A 24,339-nucleotide genomic window follows, 5' to 3' on the forward strand; every position below is an offset into this window, starting at 1 on the left:
CCTTTTCTCGTTTTCTTTTAAAGAGTCTTAATGAAACTTGAACATTGAAGGCCGATTATAGCAAATTGAACAACAGACACGGTTATGGGAATTTGTTTTCTTCACAACCGCATGCTGGGGACATTCAGGGCAAATGGATCCATCAGTGTGTACACACCACTTAACACACCCTCTATACTTGACTGGGGTCGGCTCTGTACTCGGTCTGCCCCCCCCCCCTCTCTCTAAATAAGCTTGTGCGAGGGTCTATTTTTTCGGCAGATGTTCCTCACAGAATAGGGATGTTAGGGTTCAGGTAGATAATAAGATGTCATTTCCCTGTCGGATTCACCAGCGTTTCACATCTCACGGCAGGTAGCACTGAACAATGAGCATGGGGATGAAGTTATCAGAGCACTGTGCACACAATTAATAAACAAGTGATTCACACTGTCAGCCTATGATGGATGGAGACATAACGGAGGAGCAGGATTCGCATGAAGAGGGGAAAAATGAGAGACACAAATGAGATAAATGATGAGACTCAACAGACACAAGTCTGGTCGGTTATCCCTTTACCGCATGTGCCAACCCCCCCCTCCCCCCTTTCTCTCATGGCCAGGTGCCACTGAACAATGGGTATGTGATGAGCATGTGGGTGCCAGCAGCATTAAGACAGAGACCACCCTGTCCCTGGCACAGCACTTTAAAACCACACGTTGTTGCACTTCATCACTTCATCACCGCCATCACACTTCATTAGCAGGCCAGTATCCCAAGAGAGAGGGAGGGTCCATTCTGAGAAACCAGGAGCATGAGAGAGGAAAAAGACAGAACTTTATAATTGGACATGAATTCATATCTAGGATCTATAGGTTTAGCCAAGGGTCCTGCTGGCAGCATCATGCTGGTACGGTGATTAACTCATTTACTGCGTCCACAAAAAAAGGGTGTTTGTAGTGAATCCCCATGGGACTCTGCATTTGACCCATCCTATTAGGAGCAGTGTGCACTGTGCAGCCCCCACGGGATGCATGGGGGATTAATTAGGGGTTAATATAGTCTTTGCTCAGGGACAACTCAACACGAAGCCTGGAGGAGACGGGGATCGAACCCAACCTTCCGATTCCCAGCCACTGCCCTCCTCAGCCACTGTCACCCTATAGTAGGGGTGTCGGAAAAAATCGATTCGAATACGAATCGCGATTCTCATGTTGGACGATTCAGAATCGATTCTCATTTTAAGAAAGGAGGATCTTGGATTTACCTTTGTGTGTTTACACTATTATCAGTTGATAAAACCTTTACAATTATAAAAGTTACATAAATGCATTCTATGTTTTGAATCAAGAATCGTTTTGAATCGAGAATCGTTTTGAATCGAATCGTTTGAATCGGGAAAAGAAAAATCGCTTTTGAATTTAAAAAAAATCGATTTTGAATCGAGAATCGTTTATTTTGAAAAAAATCGATAAAAATCGGAATCGTGACCCCAAGAATCGGAATCGAATCGTGAGATAGCAAACGATTCACAGCCCTACCCTATAGATAACAAAACACTTAAAACACTGGGTGACTAGTTGATAGATGCCAATAAAAATGTACTATATCTAACATACAAATAATTACATTTCTAGCGGTGGTGCAGGGGCTTGTTCTGTTTGCCATACATGATTGAAGAGCTGTCAACAATAACATTCCCTTGCCCTTTTCTAACCTATAACAAGGCATTCACCTATTACTGGGAGGGACCGTATAAAAATAAATACCCCTTCTATTCTGTCCACCCAGAAGGGATGTTTCACATGTCTGTATTCTTACTTTGAGATGGACTTAAAGATGTCATTATTTTAAACTCACTGGGGCCGGGGATGGAATTGGGAACATTCCAATTCTCAAGCAGCCGCTCAACCTCCTGAGCAACTGCTTACAACAGTTTACAAAACTGTGATGGAACATGCATGCAATACTGTAGATGTAGATGTCATCGTGATAAGGCTGGCTGACTTGACTCGTATGTTTTGGTCCTGTCTCACATTGATCGATTTTTGGTCTACTGTTAACTCATTAACCACCAGAGTTAAAACATTGTCTATGGCTGCCCTTGCCAGTGATTCAGAGCGTTTTCACTAACCTTTGAAAAATCATAGAATATATTTCTTCACCGCCGATCGTTTTTTAAAGACGTAGGGGGGTCTCGTAGAATCTGAGAAAATAAATGTGCCGCCACGATAATCCATTCCATAGTTATTGGCAGTTGAATGTAGCTTGTTTTTGCCAAAAAGCAACAAAAAGCAGAGACAATTAGATTTTTATAAATCCTATAATACTAAACGAAACCAGCTCCATTTTGTTGTGATCACGTGATCTTTGGCTGAGCTCTTCATCATCATGATTCACAGTCTGCGGAACAGCGCCCTCTTGCATAAACCACTGAAAACACCACATGACGAGTGACTCGTCAATGGCGGTGTGAGCCTTGGGCCAAAATGACAATGATACTCGTCACTCGCGGCGGCACCTTTTTTTTCTCCGATTCTACGAGATCCCCCTACGTCTTTTAAAGCGATCGGCGGATGGATCATTGTGAAGAAAAATATTCTATGATTTTTCAAAGGTTAGTGAAAACACTCGGAATAGTTCATAATAAAAGTTGTTAAAAACTGGGTTATCGGTAACGGTAGAAGCACGCGCAGTAGCGTTTTAAATGCAGAAGTTTTGCAATCGGCAGCTTCACTGTTCTACCGCGGTTCTGGGGGCTTGGTTTATACAGATAGCATGTGAGTAGCAGGTATGTACATGATGTTTAGAACATTAGCATCACATGCAGGTGTGTACATGTTCTTCATTAGGAACATGACATCGTATGCAGGTATGTAGAGTACATAACATGCCGCCAGGCCTCTGTGTTGGTGGCAAGTGTATTACTCTGCGGTGTGTGTGACTCATTTTTGTTTGTGTGCAAAACACTGTATCCAGACTATTCTCTCAGTCTCAACACAGCATGTTTGGAAAGTTTGAGTGGTATTCTTGTCATGCTCTTGGTTCCTGAAAAGGTCCAGATTTTCTCTTTTCGGGGCACAGAATGAATTATTCTAGCTTTGACCCCAGTGCAATGCATGCTAACAGCATCTCCTCAACCAGCAGTAGTCAATAGACAGCTGTGATACTTTAGCAGGCTCCATAACTTATCCTGTTGCCTGTCCTACTATACACGTGTGTGTGTGTGTGTGTGTGTGTGTGTGTGTGTGTGTGTGTGTGTGTGTGTGTGTGTGTGTGTGTGTGTGTGTGTGTGTGTGCGTGTGCGTGTGTGCGCGCGCGCGTTGAAGTCCACCACACCCTCCTCAACGCTGCAACATTGTCATAATTCACCAGGATCTATGTTCTAGAGATCCCACAACCGGTTGTGTACGTGCCAAAATGTGGGTGAAACTCTGAAGATTCTTCTTAATTTATGTCCCTATACTTTGAAGTGCATTCTCTTACATCTTATAAAGGACATCCATCAGCTGGCCGTCCATTCGGGTGCCCCGCGCGTCGTGCAGTGATAGATCTGTGGGTAAATATAAAACAGTTACTGTATGTTCTAAGTGAAAGTAATCTGTTACAGGGCGAGTTGTGGACTGGGCACATGTACTGTCTGTGATCCACTTATGTGATGGTTGTTGAGGTCTCGTTTTTTGCGGTTGATGCTGTAATTCCGCCATAATGTATTTCAACAGTAATTATACAAAGGGCAATAAGTGTGCTCATTAAAAAGAAACTAAAGAAGTTGCTATGAAACACTACAAGAGAAATCAGAGATGTAGTCAGCAATTAACCACTTAAACCTTATGTACTTGGTCGACTAGGGCAGTGGTTCTCAAAGTGGGGTCCGGGGACCCCCAGGAGTCCTTGGGGGTGTTCCAGGGAGTCCCCAGCAAAAGCATAGCATCAAAATCATAACCACTTTGTCCATTTATATGTTAGCTATTCAAAAATAGAAGATATACAAGCTCACAGCGTGTCACTTCGTGCCGCGCTGCGAGCTTGTATATCTGCTATTTTTGGGGGATTTTTGAAAAATATCGAAAATGTTTGGAAGATTTTGAAAAATGTTGAAATGTTTTAACATTAATCTTCTCCTCTGGGGGTCCCTGGCACAAAGCCTTTTCAGATGCGGGTCCGCGGCCAAATATATTTGAATTTGGGGGTCCAAAGTTTGAGAACCACTGGACCAGGGTCCCCCAGAGGTCTATCCTTGGCCCCCTCCTTTTTCCCCTCCACACCAAATCTCTTTGTAGAAAACTGGTTATTGCCATGGCATGCCCAGAATAGGGATACTAGGGTTCATGTGTTTAAACGTTTCTCTACACCTTGGAGTAATGCGTAAGGTAGTATGTGTCCGTCTTGTTGCAGAGACTTAATGGATTCATTGGGGCCAAGGGACACGATGTCCAACAGTGAGACTAATTTGTACACATGTGGCTTCGCACTTCAGAAGACCAGATGCTAGGAGGCTAAATGGTGTAAATGGAGGCTGCATGTGTGCACACTCACATATTACATACACCCTCGCACACACACACAGGTTGGACGCTAAGAAGACTAGGGGTGCAACAGTTAATCTAACAAATCGATTATAACAGATAATCGATAAGTTCATAAAATAATTGAATTAATAATCTGTCCCTATTTTGGGCATTGTAGGCGAAAATTCACAAAAACTTCACGAATAGTCAAAATGGCCAATATGCAAGCTTGTACATCTGCTATATTCAGTATCTTTGCATGACACCATTGTGCAGTGAAGTATAAAATAATCTGTGCGAAAGAAAGAATAATCGCCTTGCAAGTAAATCCTAGTACGGTAGTTTATAATGGCATATGGTTATATCACCTTTTTCACAAGACATTGCAATTGTGCGTAATATAACTGAATTGACTGAAAGGGCTCCAACAAGTCTTCATTTTATATTCATGTCGCGCTGTTTAATTTGGAGATGGAATTCTCCATTCTAGACTATGCGGCTGCCTAGAGGGTGGGCCAAAGAGTACACGTCACTGATCACATGACCCCAAAAAAGTGATTCTCCGGTTCTAGGCAACAGAGAACGTGTCACGGACTTTGTTCTTATTTCCAATGCAGGTTCTTTTTTTCTTCTTCTTTCACTAATTCTTGAAAAGTCACAGTTTTGGACATGCAGGGATTCCACCCAACAGCAACAATATATCTACTTTTTGCCTTCAAAGGTGGTCTGTGTATATTATAATGATCTTGATGAGGCGAAATGTTGTTTATTATCATCCTATTGATGTGACACTTTGTAGTTGCAAATACACAAGCTGAATTGTTGTTGTTGGATCTCGCAACCAAGCTCAAGTCAGTCACTATCAATCAACGACGCGTGACTATTTAAACAGCAATAGAGAGCTCATTACGAACAAATAAACTCATTTATTTTATGACCGTGCTTGTGGACGGTTAGAAGAAGAAAGTGGCTGTTTATTTTTACTTTCTCCCTTCTTCTTAGATGGGCCAAACACATTTGTGGTGGTATTTCTGTACTCAGACACATTTTACAGAGATAGAAATTGCACTTGTTTTTTTTGTTCTTTTACCCATTTCTTGGCCTGTATTCCTGTACACCAGGTTTGGCACTCAGTACATAAACTGGTAAAACTCTGAGGTTTCGAGTGAAACTCGCTAATCCTCGCTCCCCGCAGACCCTCTAGGAGTTTGTTTACAATAAGCAGCCAGGCAGAAGGAAAGGAAAAAGAGAAAAGAAAAGGGAGAAAGACAAAAAAAAATCTTGCAGGACAGCGCAACTTCTTGTAAATACCATAATTGCCCTGAGTTGTATCATCAAGCGGAGTGCCTTGGTGCGCGCCAAGCTAAGTTCCAGTTACGTTCGGAGCTGTGTGTGTTTTGTTTGGCAACCAAACTCTGCCCTGTATACACAGTCAGTCAGTCACACCAGGGCCAATTGGTAACAGTTGTGGGCTACCCCCCACCTGACACACTCACCCACCGCCCGCCCGCACCCTCCGCCTACACTACAACAGGGCATGTGCAACAGTCAAGCGAAACTCTGGGTCTCTGGTCTCTCTTCCTCTCTCCTTTCATGTCCTCAGGAGAAATCATCTCCTGAACGAGCACGCAACAGAATTAGTCCCACCGAGTTGGTTTGTGTTCAAATCGGCGAGGGAAAACAAGCTTTTTCTCTGTACGCGTTTGCCCGCTCTGGGAAGGAGTCCTAGAATAACACACAGAGTTAATACAGCACATCCTGGAGCTGAGTTGGGGTGTCACTGTTTATGGTGGTGCCCTCGCCCCCCACATACACACACACACACACACACACACACACACACACACACACACACACACACACACACACACACACACACAAACACAAACACAAACACAAACACAAACACACACACACAAACCACCACTGCTTTAGCCTCAGTGAAGATGAGTCAGCGCACGGTTCATTTAACTCTTACTGTAATAATTGCTCACATTCTACACTCTCAGAGTTAAATTTACTCTCTGGATTTTGCTGTGGACTTTGGAGGGTCTATATTTAGTAGAAATACGGAAGGGAAATAATATATGTACTTTAATGAAGATGGACAGGAAAGAGGGAGAGAGAGACGGGGAGAGACACGCAGCAAAGGTCGTCAGGAGCGGGACTCAAACCCCCGACACGCTGTCAGGCTACATTGAGCCCAGGTGCCTCTTTTAAGATATTAAATGTTTTTAGTGTCTTATAAGCAAAACAAAGAAGGCTTTTAGAGCTGGAATGGTGTGTACCTTCACACTCTCCGGAGGATGAACCATACTGATTTTGGTAACCCCATGGACTATGTACTAATTATTCACTGTGAACCCCCAAATTCTTGCACTGATAACGGTTTCAAACTTTGTATTTATTTATTTATCCCCACTGGTGAGAGAATGGTGATGTCGGTCAGTTCAAACCACTTTGGTCCTGTTAGCTTTAGACAGGGAACGCATCTGTGTCATTTTAGAGATCTTTGGCTATTCAAAAATAGCAGATATACAAGCTCATAGCTGTATATCTGCTTGTAGATCTGCTATTTTTGAAAAATCGTGAAAAGTTTTGCAAATCTTTGAATATATATTTTTTAAAGCGAACATTTGTAACTCAAATCTTTGCTTCTGGGGGTCCCTGGAACTAAATATTTTGAGATGGGGATCCACTGCGAAATACATATCATTTTGGGGGTACTTGACATGAAAAGGTTTTGAACACACCACTGTATTACGTTTTTTTATTTTTGTGTAATAGTTTTTTTCTGAAAACTGTTTTTTTTATCAGCCTCAGGTCTTAATGGGTTAAAAAGCAGGCCGGCCTTTAGGGGCCGCTAGCGGTACTTTTAGACTGCTTAGTCTTGTTATGATGTATAAGCTGTGAAAAGGAACGGCTGAGACTGGGTAGTGACATTGCGGTGCCGTAGAACCACATAAACACAGTGGGTTTGTGCCATGGTAATAGCTTATGTCTTTTGACCCTGCATGGTAATACCACATCCCAAAGAATTCAGATGACATTCCTGCACTGTCCACACCTAGAGCAGTGGTTCTCAAAGTGGAGTCCGGGGACCCCCAGGGGTCCTCCTTGAGGTTGTTCCTGTGGTCCCCCTGCTGAATTAGTTAATATAGCATCAGAATCAGTTTAACCACTTTAAATGTATACATTGGCTATTTGAAAGTAGCCGATCTACATGCTCACAACGCAATGCGATGCCAAGCTTGTAGCTCGGCTATTTTCAAAAGATCTTGAATTTTTTTTAACATTTTGGGATATTTTTTGACAACACAAATCTTGTATGGGGGTCCCTGGCAGAAAATATTTTCAGATGGAGTCCGCTGTCAAATACATATTAATGTGGGAGTCCTTGACATGAAAAAGTTAAAGAACCCCTGACCTAGACTATAGTCACCATCTGTAACACACAAACACGCACACGCACCCACACACACACACACACACACACACACACACACACTCACACTCTTTTCGCCGCCTTGTATCGTCTCTTTCTTTCGCTTTGTTCTGTAAAAACTGTAATTGAAGTCAAGTCAAGCGGCGTACTGTACTTGTGCAAGTGTCTGTCTGATGTTGTCCATGTTGTGTGGCCTGAACAATTTTCCCCATTGTCCTTGTTCTCCGCTTCGCCTTTGTCGGCCTGGAAAATGTATTACAGCTTGCAGCTTGTGTAATGACCTTGGATCCGAATTGTTATGCTGGGCCCGAAGTTGAATCAGCCAATCCTCTAATTGCACTTTGAGGTGGGTCATCATCATCATCATCTTGAGATGAGATCTGATGAGGGAGTGGAGCTGACGTGAGAAAGTCTGCTGCTAGAAAGCGAGTTCTCATGGTCCAGAAAATACTGTATGTATTGTATGCACAGATGACTAGAGGAGGAGATGATTAACTCTGAAACTTATACAAATGTAGTACTTTTTGATTATACTGTAGTTAACCCATTAAGACCGGGAACCGGGATTTATTTGGTTATTCAAAAATAGCAGATATACAAGCTCATAGCGGTTGGAGAAAAAAAAGGTTGGAGCACCACTGATAAAGCAAAAACTGTTAGGATTTAGAAGACATCGGCCTCAGGTCTTAGTGGGTTAATATATCAGTGCAATGGCCATTGAATTCAGTGCTATCATGACTATTGACACCAAAAATACCCAGAAAAAGAGGTTGGTCTTAAGTTAACTACCCTCCAATATACTACAAACCTTATTATACACATAGCTGGGTCTATAAGTCGGTTATACCCTAAACCTGAACTAATAAATCACACATTCACACACATGTAATAGCGACCAGTTTTCAAAAAACGTAACATTTCCAGCTTGACCATTTAATGAGAATCCAGCCCGGGCCACAGAAACCATTCTCTCTTGAGAGGAAGTGTCTCTTAAAGATGATGCTGACAGACAGCAGGGACGGAAGCGGACCTGCTAAAGACAAAAATGGCAGACCTACAAGCTCACCCAACGTGCTGCATCCGCGATGCTTTGTGAGCTTTTCTCCACCGCGCGACAATGTCGTGCGACGAAGTATGAATCGGTCTTTTAACATGTTAGTCCTCAGAGAGCAAGCCTGGCCACCAATGAAAGCTAATCAGAGAGGTTGTTTACAGAAAGGCTGTAATTGTATTGGACCATGCGATGGGACATTGAGATGGTGCAGGGAGACGGCGGTGTGAGGGAGTAGAGGGGAGTGATGTCATAACGGGCCAACATCTGTGTCCGATTGGTGTCTGCTCCAGCCCCTCACGCTCCTACTACACACAGAGAGATTGGTGTCTGCTCCAGCCCCTCACGCTCCTACTACACACAGAGAGATTGGTGTCTGCTCCAGCCCCTCACGCTCCTACTACACACAGAGATTGGTGTCTGCTCCAGCCCCTCACGCTCCTACACACAGAGATTGGTGTCTGCTCCAGCCCCTCACGCACCTACTCAGAGAAAGGACAGGTTGTATTTTGTAGGGCCACAACTATTGATTATTTTACTTTTTCAATTAATCGAATAATGGAGAAAACAGTTTTTTTTTTAGATATACTGTATATCAACGAATTGGCGTGGGGGGGAAAAAACAAATAGACTTTTTTTAAATCTACACATTTTATTAGTCTCACTTGCATGCCAATCACGTAGATCTACGCGAACCTATTTATAGCCGCCACGTGCCAATCGCGTAGATCTACGTGAACTAAAAAAATTAATACATTTTTTTTTTGACCCAAAGACCAAGGAGATATGATTTATCGAAGATATAGACTCCTATCCACTTCCTTGTTAACTTAAAACTTAAAAAATATTTATCTCGGCTCCTGAGTACTTTTTTTTTTTCAATGAAAAATCTCTGGCACTGGCTAGAAATATTCAGAAATACCTCTGGCAGTTAATGGGTTAACATCGTCTATAGCTGCCCTTGCCAGCGATTTCGAGCGTTTTTTACTAACCTTTGAAAAATCATCGAGTATTATTCTAGCGTGCCGTCGCAATAATCCATTCCATAGTTATGGGCAGTTGAATGTGGCTTGTTTTCGCCAGAAAGCAACAGAAAGCAGAGAAAATTCGATTTTAATAAATCCTATAATACTAAACGAGACCAGCTTCATTTTGTTGTGATCACGTGATTTCTGGGTGTACTATTCTTGGGAAATACTGGGATCATTCACAGGCTGCAGAAGAGCGGCCTCTATCGTAAACCACTGAAAACAGTCTGAGCCTTGGAGTGAAATGACGAGAAATCTCGTCTTTGGCAGTCAATGAGTCAACTACATTAGGGTTATTTTTTATAACAGGTTTGTGGAAAGATTATTGTAATTATTGTAATTGACTATCGATTGTTTTTTTTTGTTTTTTTTAATATATTTTTTCAGTTCCATTAGCTGTTGCACCCCAAGTATTTCATAAATTAAAAGGTTGTGTCCTACATCACCGATTAAAAAAAAAAAAGTAATAGGGGACTCCAATAGAACTGTTTCACCCGGATGGGCGTGATTTAGCGAGACATGGCAGCGCACGCTTCTAAACAACAAGACAGCTGCGCTCCGGCTGGGTTTACTTTATGTAGCTAACTAGCGTGCTAAAGTTGCACAGCCAAACTTTTGAATTCATATAAATAAAGACAGTTTTTACAACAAATGAATGACTCTTTACATAAGTTGACAACAAGACGGGTGCGCTGACATCAGCTGCTCAGCGCGGGCACACGCATGCCTGGCGGCTCACTAGGGAATTCTGAAATTACATTTGAAAGCGGATGATGAACATATGGTCATTATGTCCAATTGATTCGAAATGGCCCGGTCACATTAGAATCACAATATTCTCAATGAGCATATTTTAATGTACTATAGTTTCAGGTTTCAGATTTGAAGGTGTGTGACCAAAGAGATTTCTCAGGTTTTGGCTCTCCCGGCCGGCCAACACTATTAATTGTGTTTTTCACCGAACCAACCAGTGAAGACAATGTGAAATTCATCTTGGAACCCACCGAGAGCTTGGTAATTGACCTGTGCTTTTCATTTTCATTTGTACGGTATATAACCTAATTAGGGGGGGAACTTACAGCCGAGTTCTCTCAGTATAGACAGAAAGAAGACTGTACTTGTTAGGGATTCACTCCTTGTCCTTATGGAGGTCAGCCAGCACTCCCAAGTAACTTAAGTTTTAATGGAAAAGTTACTCTCTGTGTTTTTAATCCTGAGCTCTGTTCCAATGTAGCTACAGTATGAAGGCTCATTTCCTTTCCATCAGTTGTGCTGTCAGACAAGTCCAGGTGTGCCTTGGGATTTAGGGTCAACCACGCATTATTATTGCAATATATACTATACAAAAAAGTATGAGTATATATATATATTTTTTACTATATCAGTACTATGTGGCCAATACAGAGCCAAATTAGATAACCTAAAGAAGTGTATTTAAACCTTTTTAATTTAGCATTATTAATAAAAAACCTTTACATACTGGCAAGTACCACATGGGCTCTGATATGGGGTGTGCCGATATATCGTCCCGTGATATATCGCGATACGTTTTCGTGACGATATGTATCGTTTTGGGGAAAAAATATATATATATTGTTTCGAGAAAAAAAATATCAAGCTTTTTTCCCCTCCATATATTTTCATATTAAAAAAGTGCCATATATCGCATCGATATCGTATCGATGTTGTGAGCCCAATATCGCATTGTTTCGTGAAATTAGTGTATTGGCACACCCTAGCTCTGATGTCTGTCAGCGAGTCCCTGGTTTGATTCCGGGCCGGTTGGACCATTCATTTTGCTGCATGTCACTCCCCTGCTTTTTCTCCTTGTTTCCTGTCTCTCTCATTATTTTGTCCGGATATGAATACAGAGGTGCTTTGAGATTTTGACTTGCCCTTTGGTGTACACAGTGAAACAGTCTTAGGTTCATTTCTACACTCTCTAGCTTTTCTGATAAATAACTTGACCTCATTTATGTTAACAGTGAATTACTAATTGATAGAACTTCTAATTATTGCGTTGTTGAGTTGTACATGTGTTATACTGTAACTTGGACACAGTATTGCGTTTCTGTCGGTTCTTGTTGCAGAGGAACATGGAGACTACATTCAAATGCAGGCTTTTGCTGACTCTTTACTTGACATTGGCCAGAAAAGCCTATAGCTTAATTTATGCATTAGAAATCTTTGTCCCACAACATTTTTCAAACATATATTCTTTTAAATCCTTTATTAGGTGCCCCTATCCAGATCCAGTCCAACGGTAACTAGACGTGGATTATAAGTGTCTTCTATGTCACTTAGAGTGCTGTACAAGCAGACTGCCAAGACGACGAATGAGATCATTGTGTGTGTGTGTGTGTGTGTGTGTGTGTGTGTGTGTGTGTGTGTGTGTGTGTGTGTGTGTGTGTGTGTGTGTGTGTGTGTGTGTGTGTGTGTGTGTGTGTGTGTGTGTGTGTGTGTGTGTGTGTGTGTGTGTGTGTGTGTGTGTATTCTATGCAAGCATACGCTTACGCATGCATGCATGCATTTGTGTGTGCATATATGTGCCTCTGTGTCTTAGCTCCCACACTGTGGCTTTGGAGGTTTATCCAGCGTAATAGCATTTTAAATAAACAGCCTTTTGCCTGAAACAGGCCCTGCATTGTGGTGCGGCTGATAGGCCGAATCCGAGCCAGAACCAACAGCTGTCATGCATCTCACCAAGGGTTACAATAGGAAATTGAGAATTATGATGTTAGAACTGTGACTTGTTAACGTGTGGGGGGGGGGGGGGGGGGGGGGAGCTGAGCACGCTCACTTGTGTGTGAAGAACCAGTACCTTGTAGGATGGTCAGTGATGAAGTTATATCCTAACTCTTAATTTGGCTTTTGTAGGGTTAGAAATTAATTAAGAAACACAGGACCAAAAACGTCCTTGACTTCGTTGTTAATGTATCCATTTTCATGTATTTTTGGGGGCTTTTATGCCTTTATTGACAGGACAGTAGGCTGACAGGAAATTGGTAGATAGATGGGGACTGACACGCAGCAAAGGCCGTCGGGATCGGTACTCGAACCCGCGACGCGCCGTCAGGCTACATTGAGCCTAGGTGCCTGGACCGCTACGCCAGCAGTCCAGGGCCATTGTATCCATTTATCTCCCAACAGTGCTATATACACTCTCTTAGAGTTAAATGAACACTCAGGATTTTAACAGTGTATTATGACTTGCTGGAAGTAGCATGCTGGACAAATCATCCAGTGTCTGTACCCGTTCTCTGCCAGTAAAATAAGGTTTCCTTCCTTGTAAATTGTTGCCTGATGCTTAGACGACGACGTGGGAGTCTCGGGAGACGCTGTACATACGGGCGCTCTCACGTCTCCGATCGCCTTGTCCTCGCCCCCTCACACTCTGGCCCTTCAAGCTGACACGTCTTCCTTTCCCTCCTCCAAATTATCCCCGCGGCTTAACCCTTTAAGACCGGGAACGCATCTTGTGTGTCATTTTTTAGATTTCACACAGAGTTCCGCGCTATGAACTTGTAGATCTGTTGTTTTTGAAAGAAATCGTGAAAATGTGTTCAAATCTTTGAATATATATATATATTTAAAGCGAATACATATCATTTTGGGCGTCCTTGTCATGAAAAAAGTTTGAGAACCACGAATATTATAACAACATAAGTTTAAAAAGAAATAAACCGTTAGGATTTAGAAGACATTTTGTAGAATCCCCTGAAGCAAAATTACCAAAAATATATATTCAAAGATTTGCACAGATTTTCAAGATTTTTAAAAAATAGCAGATCTACAAGCTCATAGCGCGGCACTCGGTGCCGCGCTATGAGCTTGTAGATCTGCTATTTTTGAATAGCCAAAGAAGTCTAAAAATGACACAGATTCTTTCCCGGTCTTAATGGGTTAATTATGTGATGTCAGCAGAAGGCAGACTCCCTCATCCTCCAGTGACGGCGCCAGTTAAGGAAAACACGTTTTCTCGGCTAATTTAGAGACATCTCAAACTAGGGCAAGAGACAGGTGTATTATTTGGGGAAGGCCACCACTTTGGTGACCTTGAGCGCCGGTCACCCGTGAGAGTACCTCCTTGCTGCCCGGTTGTGTTGGGGCCGGGGAATTGGACTTAAAGGATTTTTTTTGGAACATGCCCTGCAAAATGCCTCACCACTTCACAGGAGCCACGATTAAAAAAAAATAAAAGAAGAAAAATAAAACGAATCCGTTCGCTCCCTGTGCAGGAAACTTGTTTGAGTTGGCAGTCAACGCAGGTCAGTAGATGAGTGTGTAGCTTCCCATTCCTGTAAAACATCCATTTATCTTTCATATGGAGTCTGCAAAGGCTTCTCCTCTCTTCCTCTCGGCCTTGGTTTCTATTTGAATGATTTTTTTTATTTTTTAACTCTCCCCATTGTTCAGATTAGTTGTTTTCTTTGGGTTTTTCTTTTTTGCAGTCCTAGTAGGTCACTGGACAGGACCTATCATCAAGGCTACAGTAGAAAAAAGAAACAAGCCACACATTTATGTCTGCAGCAGACACACAAACACTAAAGACGAAACGGCCAATTTGAATTCTTGTTTTGCAATAAAATACCTAATGTAGAATGGGGGTAATGAGCCATGCTGTTTTGACTGTTTTTCACTCATATATTTCCTCAAGTATTTATTCACAGCTGAAGTGGAGAATGGGGCTTGGAAAGATACCTTTATACTGAAACAACCTGGCTTTATACAGTATGTTTTGTTTGGTAGCTACTTTACAGTACAGTATGCACTGTAGATATATCAGTTGTTTCAATCAATCATTGAATACATAATTGTCATAGACAGTGGTGGAAAGTAACTAAGTACGTGTACTCAAGTACGGTACAATTTTGAGATATTTTTACTTGAGTATTTCCAATTTCCAATATTTTTACTTCTACTCCACAACATCTCAGAGGCAAATATTGTACTTTTACTCCACTACAATTATTTGCAAACTTTAGTTACTAGTTACTTTGCAGATATACATTATTACATTATAAAGCACTAGACCATACCTGTCGGGGATATGAGCACCCACGCTTGTTTCACGGAAGTAGCAACACCGGCGCTTGTTGCACGCACATGATTTGGCAACCCGGGAAAGAGAAAAACAGAATTTGGCTAAGGTATGGAATTAGAATTTTGTAATTTTAACATCTTTCCAGCAGGTCCAGAAGATGGCGTTTCAGTAGATAATATGGTTGAGGCTTGTTGTTGAGTCACATCTCTTACAGTAGTTTAAACAGTGAGCCGAGTAAGTAAGTGTACACTAGAGTCGCTGTGTCGACACAGTGGCTTGCCTTAACCCATTAAGACCATGAACGCATCGGTGTGTCATTTTTAGATTCCTGTGGCTATTAAAATATAGCAGATATACAAGCTCATAGCTACGAGCTTGTAGATCTGCTATTCTTTTTTATTTATTTTTTTGCAAATCTTTGAATATGTATATTTTTTAAAGCGCACATTTTTAACTCAAATCTTTGCTTCTGGGAATTCTACAAATGTCTTCTAAATTAAAAAAAAAACGTATGTCGCTACAGTATAATGTCAGTGGTTCTCAAACTTTTTTCATGTCAAGGACCCCCAAAATGATATGTATTTGTCCGCGGACAAATACCCCCCCACCTCATCTCAAAATATTTTGTTCCAGGGACCCCCAGAAGCAAACATTTGAGTTAAAAATGTATATATATATATTCAAAGATTTGCACAAATGTTCAAGATTTTTCAAAATAGCAGATCTACAAGTTTGGGCTTGTATATATGCTATTTTTGAATAGCCAAAGAAATGACACAGGTGCGTTCCCGGTCTTAATGGGTTAACAAATCACATAGTTTCCCATCTGGACGGCCTTCAAGTCAGGAACTCCTACTGAAGGACCCTGGCGTCAGTGACACGCACATGCACACGCACGCACACACACACGCACACAAACACACTGTCTGTTTCTGCCTCTTGTCTCTCTGCATCTATGTCTTTCATTCTCTTTCTCATTTTCTTCTTCCTTTTCTCTGTCTGTCTGGAAGTCACCCTGAAGGACTTATGTCTTGGCGGCCATTTAAACACATGAAGAATAAAAATCCTTGATTAAATCCAGAATGGATCCAGGAAGTAGTGAAACCATTTGAAATGGAGAGGATCAGTACTGTCTCTCTCACACAATCTACTACAATGCATTGCCACATCCTTCCTTATCTATTGTCTGACTGAGGTTATTGGCTTGTCTGATGTCATTTCCAATTCCTGTAGAGCTTGATGTGTCTGCGTGTCACAAGTCATTTTGTTATGCGCTTTGGGATGTGTTTTATACGACACAGATTTCTTGGCAAAGGGTTTTAAGACATGACTGATGTAGCATCACATAACTGCACAACATGACTTTGTTGACATCCTGGTCTTCTCATCTTTTTCTCAGAAATCATTGATGACTTGGCACACCTGGTGGACAAGACGGATGACAGGATTCGTGGCGAGACAAGGAGAGTTAAGCTTGTGGAGACCAAGTCGGCGTCATGTGGTACGTATTGCATTGCACCTTTTAAAGGTAGGGTAAATGATATATATATATATATTTTTATTTTTATTTTGTTAAAAAGGTTAAAGTACTATATTCTGATAGTAATCATTGCTACAGAGCGTTTGTTCGGTCACAGGGGCCTCTCCAGCTCTTTAGTAAACAGAATATAGTACATGTTCAGGTAGTGTGTTTAATAAAGAGCTGGAGAGACATGGGAGACTCCATTTTACTGAACAAACACTCTATAGCAATGAGTACTATCAGAATATAGAGCTATTTAACACTTATTTTAACCAAAGTTAATCACTTACCCTACCTTTTTAAAGCCTGGTCTGGTATGACACACCTTGATGTTCTGTTGTGCCTCTTATAATACCTGATACTGTGTATAATTGATTGATTGATGTACTTTATTTAGTAAGACATGAGAACAGTACATGACAGTACATAACAGTACATGGAAGTACAAATTCGCAATACAAGGTCTACTAAACTGGATAGCTCAGTTAAGCACGTAGCTTGTTTAAGATGAGATCCCCATGCACACAAATCATGTTGACATATAAGAGACAGACAGATATACACACTACTATACAGAATGTCATACAATCAGTTTACAGGTTACTGGTATGAAGGATGAAAAATATGTACAAAAAAGAAAGAGAGGGGGGGGGGGGGGGGTTAGGTTAGGACATGGGGTAGGTTAGGACTTGGACAGGGGCCATTTTTGAATTGCAGCCTCCTGAAGGTGTATCTTTAGGGCATTTTTGAAAGTGAGTAGGGTTTTGCACTCCTTTACTCCTTTTGGTAGGGCATTCCACATTTTAGATGAATAGCATGAGAAAGAGTTCATTCCCTTTGTTGTGCCAAATCTGGGTTGAACATGGTTTGTGGAGCTGCCTCTGGTGTTATGATCATGGACTTGATTAACATTTTGGAAGTATTTTGACAAATACAGGGGGATCCCAATGTTGTGGTGTATCTTGAAGACCAGGCCCATAGCAAGTTGCTGTACTCTGTCCTCAACCCTAAGCCATCCAAGCCTAGCAAAATGATCAGGGGTTAGATGGGTTTTGTAATTGAGGCCAAGAAGTAGCCTTACAAGTTTGTTTTGGGATGTTTGGAGCCTTGTTTTTAGGGCCTTGGAGGTGTTGTGATACCATGAAGTGCATGCATAATCATAATGACCTTGTATGAGGGCCCCTATAAGAATCTTCAGAGTATTCTTACTGACTTTACGAACAAGCCTCACTAACCAACCATATTCTGGTTGTAAAGTGTGCTTTTTAGGGTGTGTTTTTTCTTCAGTTCATTACGCAGTGGAGTCAATCATTTTGATGGGAATTTACAAGTGCACGGTAAAATCATCAGGAGTCATTTCAATACGGATTTACCACTGAGGATTTTAACATGATGTGCGTTCGCTCATATCATCAGGTTAATAATCCATCTCAATCATGGACACACTCTGCAGTTATTTTAATGACCAAACGATGAAGATCAACATAATGTGTACTGCCTCAAGATGGAGGCAAACTGCCAGCAATGTGTTTCATCTGCCGCCGTGGGATATCATTACTTATCGCTGTCCTTTTGCCGTCATCACCAGAATGAATGGTGCTTAATGGAGCCGAAACAATGACAATGATGGTGACAACTAAGCACTTTCTGGCACAACAGCACACAAACCCTATAGTGTGAATGGTGGGCTAACTGGCTATTTCTGTCACGGCTTACTGCTTACTCAGTTCCCTGGGCTTTTTAGAAAGTGCTCAGAGCTCACAAAACCCTCCTTGCCTTCTTCGTGGACCTTTCAGTGGAACCCTCAAAAGACCACAGGAGAGTTGTGGTTAAGCGCCCCCACCCCCCTCCCCGAAAGTGAGCAGCCTCTGTCTCTCTCACTCTCTCTCTCTCTCTCTCTCTCTCGGCTCAAGACTCTTTTTATAGAATTGAGATGTTCACCGAGGGGCTCAGTGCTACCACTATACCCGCCCTCGCCATTACCCCTAGATCCCTGCCGTCCGGGCCGTGTTGAACTGCTGATTGGTCTGTTCCATAAAAACAAGACCACGCTCCGCTCCTCTTTTTCTCTCAATGGGCATTTCCAGAGAGAGACAAAAGGGCTTCTGTGGAAAGGCTGGGTAGTTACTGTAGGTTACGGTCTGGTATAAAATGTGGGAGAGTTAAGGTTCTTCCTGGCATGTTGGCGGGGAGAAGGGGGGGGGGTTCTGTTTACAGAGTGGAGGGCCTGGTGGCATTGCTGTGGAGACGGGCTGCATTGTTTCTCTAGGCGACAGCGCTAACAGGCGCTCTGGCCGGCGGCGGCAGCAGGAGGATGAAGGTCAGAACTGCAGAATGCTTCATTCCATTTGGCCCTGTCCCCATGGTGCCAGCACACGCTTTGTTTGAAGATCCCAGAGACCGGGACCAGGAGTCACTTTCTTTTTTTTCTTCTGTTTGTGCCTTTTCTTCTTTCTACAAACCCCCCCCCCCCCCACCCCCCCCCCCCCGCCCCAAACCCCAGTCCTTCCCTTTTCCCCATTGCAAGGCCGAAGAATGTTCATGTCATCTACACAAGTGTGTGCTGATCCTGTGTGTGTGTGTGTGTGTGTGTGTGTGTGTGTGTGTGTGTGTGTGTGTGTGTGTGTGTGTGTGTGTGTGTGTGTGTGTGTGTGTGTGTGTGTGTGTGTGTGTGTGTGTGTGTGTGTGTGTGTGTGTGTGTGTGTTTGCGCGCACGCACACACACACGTGCGCACATGCATATGAATGCTCGGCTGTGTGAGTATGTAAGCCTGTGCATGTATGCGTGCTTGTGCATTTACGTGCGTCATGGGTGCATGCATATGAGCGTGTGTCTGGTCCTTGGTGAGTGGAAAATTCCCCTCTGCTACTTCATGCTCATCTCAATATGTTTCCCCTGAACCCCCCCCCCCCCACACACACACACACACACACACACACACACACACACACACACACACACCACCACCACACACCCCCCCCTCCCCACCCCCGAGTCTCGCCATTTGTTTGCCACTCTGCCTCCTGTCAAAGACAGAAAGAATTGAGAGTACAACAACATTCTCTCTCTCTCTCCGAGATCGCTGTGTGTTTATGATTCTTGAAAGCCTCAGAGCTCTTGTTTGTTTTTGAAACCGCCGCTCATCCAGAGCCGCTGCTCGGTGTTATGTCTCTGCCAGGTTCTTGAGAGAGATGGGAACGGCTGACTTTGACAGTTCGGGGGCATACCTCACATACCTGTCGGTATAGCCCCTCCTCATGAAGAAGTATCTGCATTTTTTTACACTGCAAATATTGTACTAACAATACTAAAACTCTGAAAAGACGTTCAGAGTCACAACTTAACAGGATTTAAGTATTGTAAGTAAAGATTTGGACATGGGGATGAAACAACTATGTGTGCGTGCGTGTATATCCGAGACCTAACCATTGCAGAGCTGAAAGCTTGATAGGTGCAAGCTGAGCTATGCTAGGGGTCATCTCCCCTGAAGCGAGAGAGGGCCCACATATTGCACGGCCCACGGTTGTCTTTGCAACGTGTGCGTGACTGCTGTCAGTAGCTTGGTGAAACATCCGCTGCGTTGTTGAAAGAAAAAGAACAGGCTTGATTTATACCTCACGGCGCGCCGGCGCAAATCAGCAGATCTACAAGCTCACAACACGTCGAGGTGTGAGCTTGGAGATCTGCTATTGTCAGCACAGGAATGCGAGAGTAGTACAGTGTAGGATTCAGGAAACGTCTGACATTAGTTACATTACTTTGCCGCCACTGGTGTGACTGTGATAAAAGTAGATTTTCTTACTTTTGCAGTGAAAAGTTTTTTACCAAGATTAAACATTTTATTTTAATGAAACAACTGTTGTTGTGTCTGTACACTACAACTTTAAGCTAAGGCTTGAATAACTGGATTATCATGGTCATATACTGTATGTCATACAGCATTTACAACAACATTTAGCTAGTGTATGGAGTTAGGTTGATCTCCGTAGCTAATGCTGCGGTCTACATTTTGTGTAGATTCAAGTTAGTTTGCAGGTTATATACTGTATTAACCTTGCTAATAGCATTTTAAGTTTTTAAGCTAACCTATTGACCAAAACTAGACAGATCACACCATCACTGAAACTCAGTGTAAGTCCTATTCACAGTCATTTCCACCTCCATTAGCTTGTATAAGTGGGAATTGAGGAGTGCAGGCTTTGAGAGCTAGGTGGGATTAGAGCGGAAGATTATCTTGGAGTACCAAGGGGTCTTTTGGAGAGTGGTGTGAGTTTCTCAGGGCTTAGGCGCCTCATCAAGGACACATCGGGGCCCGGGCGGCCCTTCTCAACCAATCTAATCCTCAGGGTTTGTAGAGGAACCACTCCAAGAACCCCCTGTGAATCCTGCAGGTGGTTCGCATCTCAAGTAGGCTTGAACTGTTTGGATTATGACATCTAAAGGGAGATAGGGGGGCAGTAGGGGAACACGTAGGCTAACCGAGAAATAAATTGTGTCGAGGAAATGCAAATTTTGCTCTTTTGAAAGGGCTTTCTTTTAACCCATTAAGACCGGGAACGCATCTGTGTCATTTTAGATTTTAACCACTTTAGTCATTATTTTATACTTTGGCTATTTTTGAAAAATATCTTTTTGGAAATCTTTGAATATATATTTTTAAAGTGAACATTTTAACTCAAATCTTTGCTTTTGGGGATTCTACAAATGTCTTCTAAATAACTTATGTTGCTATAATATCAGTGGTGCTCCAACTTTTTCATGTCAAGGACCACCCAAAATAATATGTATTTGGCCGCGGACCCCATCTCAAAATATGTTGTTCCACGGACCCCCAGAAGCAAAGATTTGAATTACAAATGTTTGCTTTAAAAATATCTACTGTATATTCAAATATTTGCACACATTTTCACAATTTTTCAGAAATAGCAGATCTACAAGCTCATAGCGCGGCACTCGGTGCCGTGCTATGAGCTTGTATATCTGCTATTTTTGAATAGCCAAAGAAATCTTAAAATGACAAAGATGCGTTCCCGGATTGAATGGGTTAAAGGCCTTTTCATCTCCAGTGAATGATGGTTTAAGTCACTCTGTCTGTCCTAGGCTTGCTCTTGTTGTGAACTCGTGATTGATCTCATAATTGATCTTTCCAAATTTTTTGTTTCTAATTCTAAGTTAACTGTGTAATATAATTAAATCAAGCTCATTAAATTAAGCTCACATGAAGGGATCCAAACGTTTGAAACCTTTTGTTTTTAACTGGTTTGCTTACAGAGCAACAGTCCAATGCAAAACATATTGTAATCACATCATGCAATTACAGCATGACGCACCTTTTTTATTTTGTAATGATTTCTATCATAACAGCATATCAGATCCCTGAAGCTCAAGGTTTGTAGTAAATACTTAACTACAAACACATTAATTGTATAACCTGGCAGGTGTACAGTAACTCTGTTCATAGCGTAAAGTCCATATTTATTTCTGTTCAGCGTTGTGAAATGGCGACCGCCACACTAACTCACTTAACATAAAACCTGCGCCTCTATCCCTTCCCACTGAGGTCATCCAAGCCTTTTGTGATCCAAAAAAAGGTCCATGAACCATGAGCAGAGGGCACCGACATGGCGGGGAATGGGAGGGTGTCTGCATGGGGCACCCCCAAAATCCACCCTCCGCCCGCCTACGACCCACACCAATTAGTCCTTTTTCTCTGTGATTCATCTTACTGATGTGTCAGAAAAAATGCTCGGATGGGAAGGACTGTGAACTCTGCCCGTCACAAAGCTCCTGGGTGGTCAGTCTGGGGGCGAATGACACCGGTGAACCTTCTCAGCATCAGTGACACAGCAGAGCCTTCGTCTGTTTGGCAAGCAAACGCCATTATTGTCATTAGTCTTCTGAGGGTCAGGAGTAGCTTATTTAGTTACTTAGCCGGACAGTGTTGGTCCAAAGAGAAGGGCAGGCCTGGGGTCAGGATGGGGGTCTCTGATGTGGTTCTATGACTGGCTGTTATGTGACATTTAGGGCATGGGTTCTCAAAATGGGGTCCGGGGGGAGTTCCAGGGGGTCCCCAGCTAAATGATTGATAGTTAGTAACCAAATGGACCCTTATGGGTCTGTAACTCTGAGAGTGTACAAATGGAACCAAATGGACCCGGGTCCATTTGGTTCCATTTGTACACTCTCAGAGTTAAATTAACATTGATTTTACAATATAAATTGGGGTCCCAAAGATAGAAATGCCATTAAATAGGGGTCCGTAGTCTAATGCATGTCAAACTGGAGGTTCTTGAAAAAACATTTTTGAGAATTACTGCTAGAGCCGTAAAAATTACGGGGGTCCCTGGCATATCTTTTCAAATGGGGGTCTTTGGGCTAATAAGTGTCAATTTGGGGGTCCTTGACATGAAAAAGTTTGAGAACCACTCATTTAGGGTGTGTGGATCTGTCCTGTCTCAGATTGTGTGTGTGTGTGGGAGAAATGGCTCAGCGCCTATCTCTTTGTGGTGCTGACATTTCATCGTCGGATTCATTTGCTGGCGGATATGGGACCTTATTTCTCAATACAATTTGTGATGACGAATCTAATCTAATGGATTGTCCACTCCAAGTTGCTTGGACATCTTTAACACCCCAAAACGTACTTAATTTCCACAAGTTTATGTGTGTGTGAGTGTTGTGTATATTTGCTTTAGCGTGAGGTGTTTAAAGAGCCATCAAGAGGGGCTGCTGGAGGGAATGTTTCTTCTTGACGTTTATATTAGGCTCACATGTGCAAGCGATCAAGAGGGGACGTTCAGCCTGAACCACTGATAACTCCTTACCGCTGCTCGGTTTCCACATCAACATCAACTGACTTGCGTCCTTCGCCCTCCATTCAGCCCTTTCTGTAAATTCACACATTCTCTCCATGTTCTTCTTCTCAAAATCAACCTTAAATTCCCATCACATCACCGCGGCGGCATAGCTGTCGTGCCCCCCCCCACCTAAACAAAACGACGAGAGAGACAAAGGAGACAGCTGTAGACGTCGTGGCACGATGACTTAACGAGGTACTCAGACATCTGGATCCTCTACAACCATCTCCCATCTCCCTGGCAGTGGGACCAGCATCAGCATTACATTTCATAAGGCCTTACCACCCCCACCACTAAGCAATTAGTTCAGCATGGCTTATATCTCGCCCTGTCTGTCTGTCTGCCGACGGAATGGCGGACCAATTACGAACACGAACGAGAACGCGCCAGAGGAGAGAGCCAAAGAATGAGAGCAATGTAAACCCAAAGTGAGAGAGGAAGGGGGGGGGGGGGGGGGGGGGCTGTAGATACCAGTTTGAGTTAGTGAAGGCGACTTCAGTCTCGTCGGAGATGCAGTTGTTTGAAATCTTCACCCCAGAGTCATGGAGGGGAGGTGGGGGGGCCTGGAAGAAAGTTTTCCATGTCTTGATAGCGTGTGGCGTGGTTTGTTGAACCAGGCCACTGGGTGGGCCTTGGGTATGTGTGTACTGTAGACGTACGGAAGGGAGGAATTCCACATCTCGGATGCATTTGATGTTTATGATGCTTATGTTTATGATCCAGCCCGCCTCCCCCACCTCACCGCCGCCATCCGTTGTCAGTTGTTCCTCCCGCATCGCCGTGCGCGGGGTTAGAAGACTGACAGAATTTGAAATAACTGAGCCGTAACCTACTGTACGACTACAGAGTTATCATCATGGCCAACAGTTCCCTTGAAACTCTGTACAATACGTTGAAATTG

At 42.8% G+C, this 24,339-nt stretch overlaps 1 protein-coding gene across 2 annotated transcripts in view; it reads left to right on the top strand.

The window, feature by feature from the left end:
- Positions 1-24,339, top strand: part of stx8 (syntaxin 8) — a 69,419-nt gene that overhangs the window by 41,224 nt on the left and 3,856 nt on the right. For both annotated transcript variants that reach the window (XR_014599945.1, XM_084046301.1), the window contains exon 7: positions 16,458-16,559. Coding sequence is in view for 1 of the 2 variants with exons in the window: in XM_084046301.1 (XP_083902427.1) it covers positions 16,458-16,559 (102 nt within the window). In the remaining variant the exon portion in view is untranslated. The remainder of the gene's footprint in view (positions 1-16,457; positions 16,560-24,339) is intronic.

The sequence above is a fragment of the Gymnoscopelus microlampas genome (genome assembly GCF_963454915.1).
Source record: "Gymnoscopelus microlampas genome assembly, chromosome: 2".
In the NCBI taxonomy this organism is placed as follows: domain Eukaryota; kingdom Metazoa; phylum Chordata; class Actinopteri; order Myctophiformes; family Myctophidae; genus Gymnoscopelus; species Gymnoscopelus microlampas.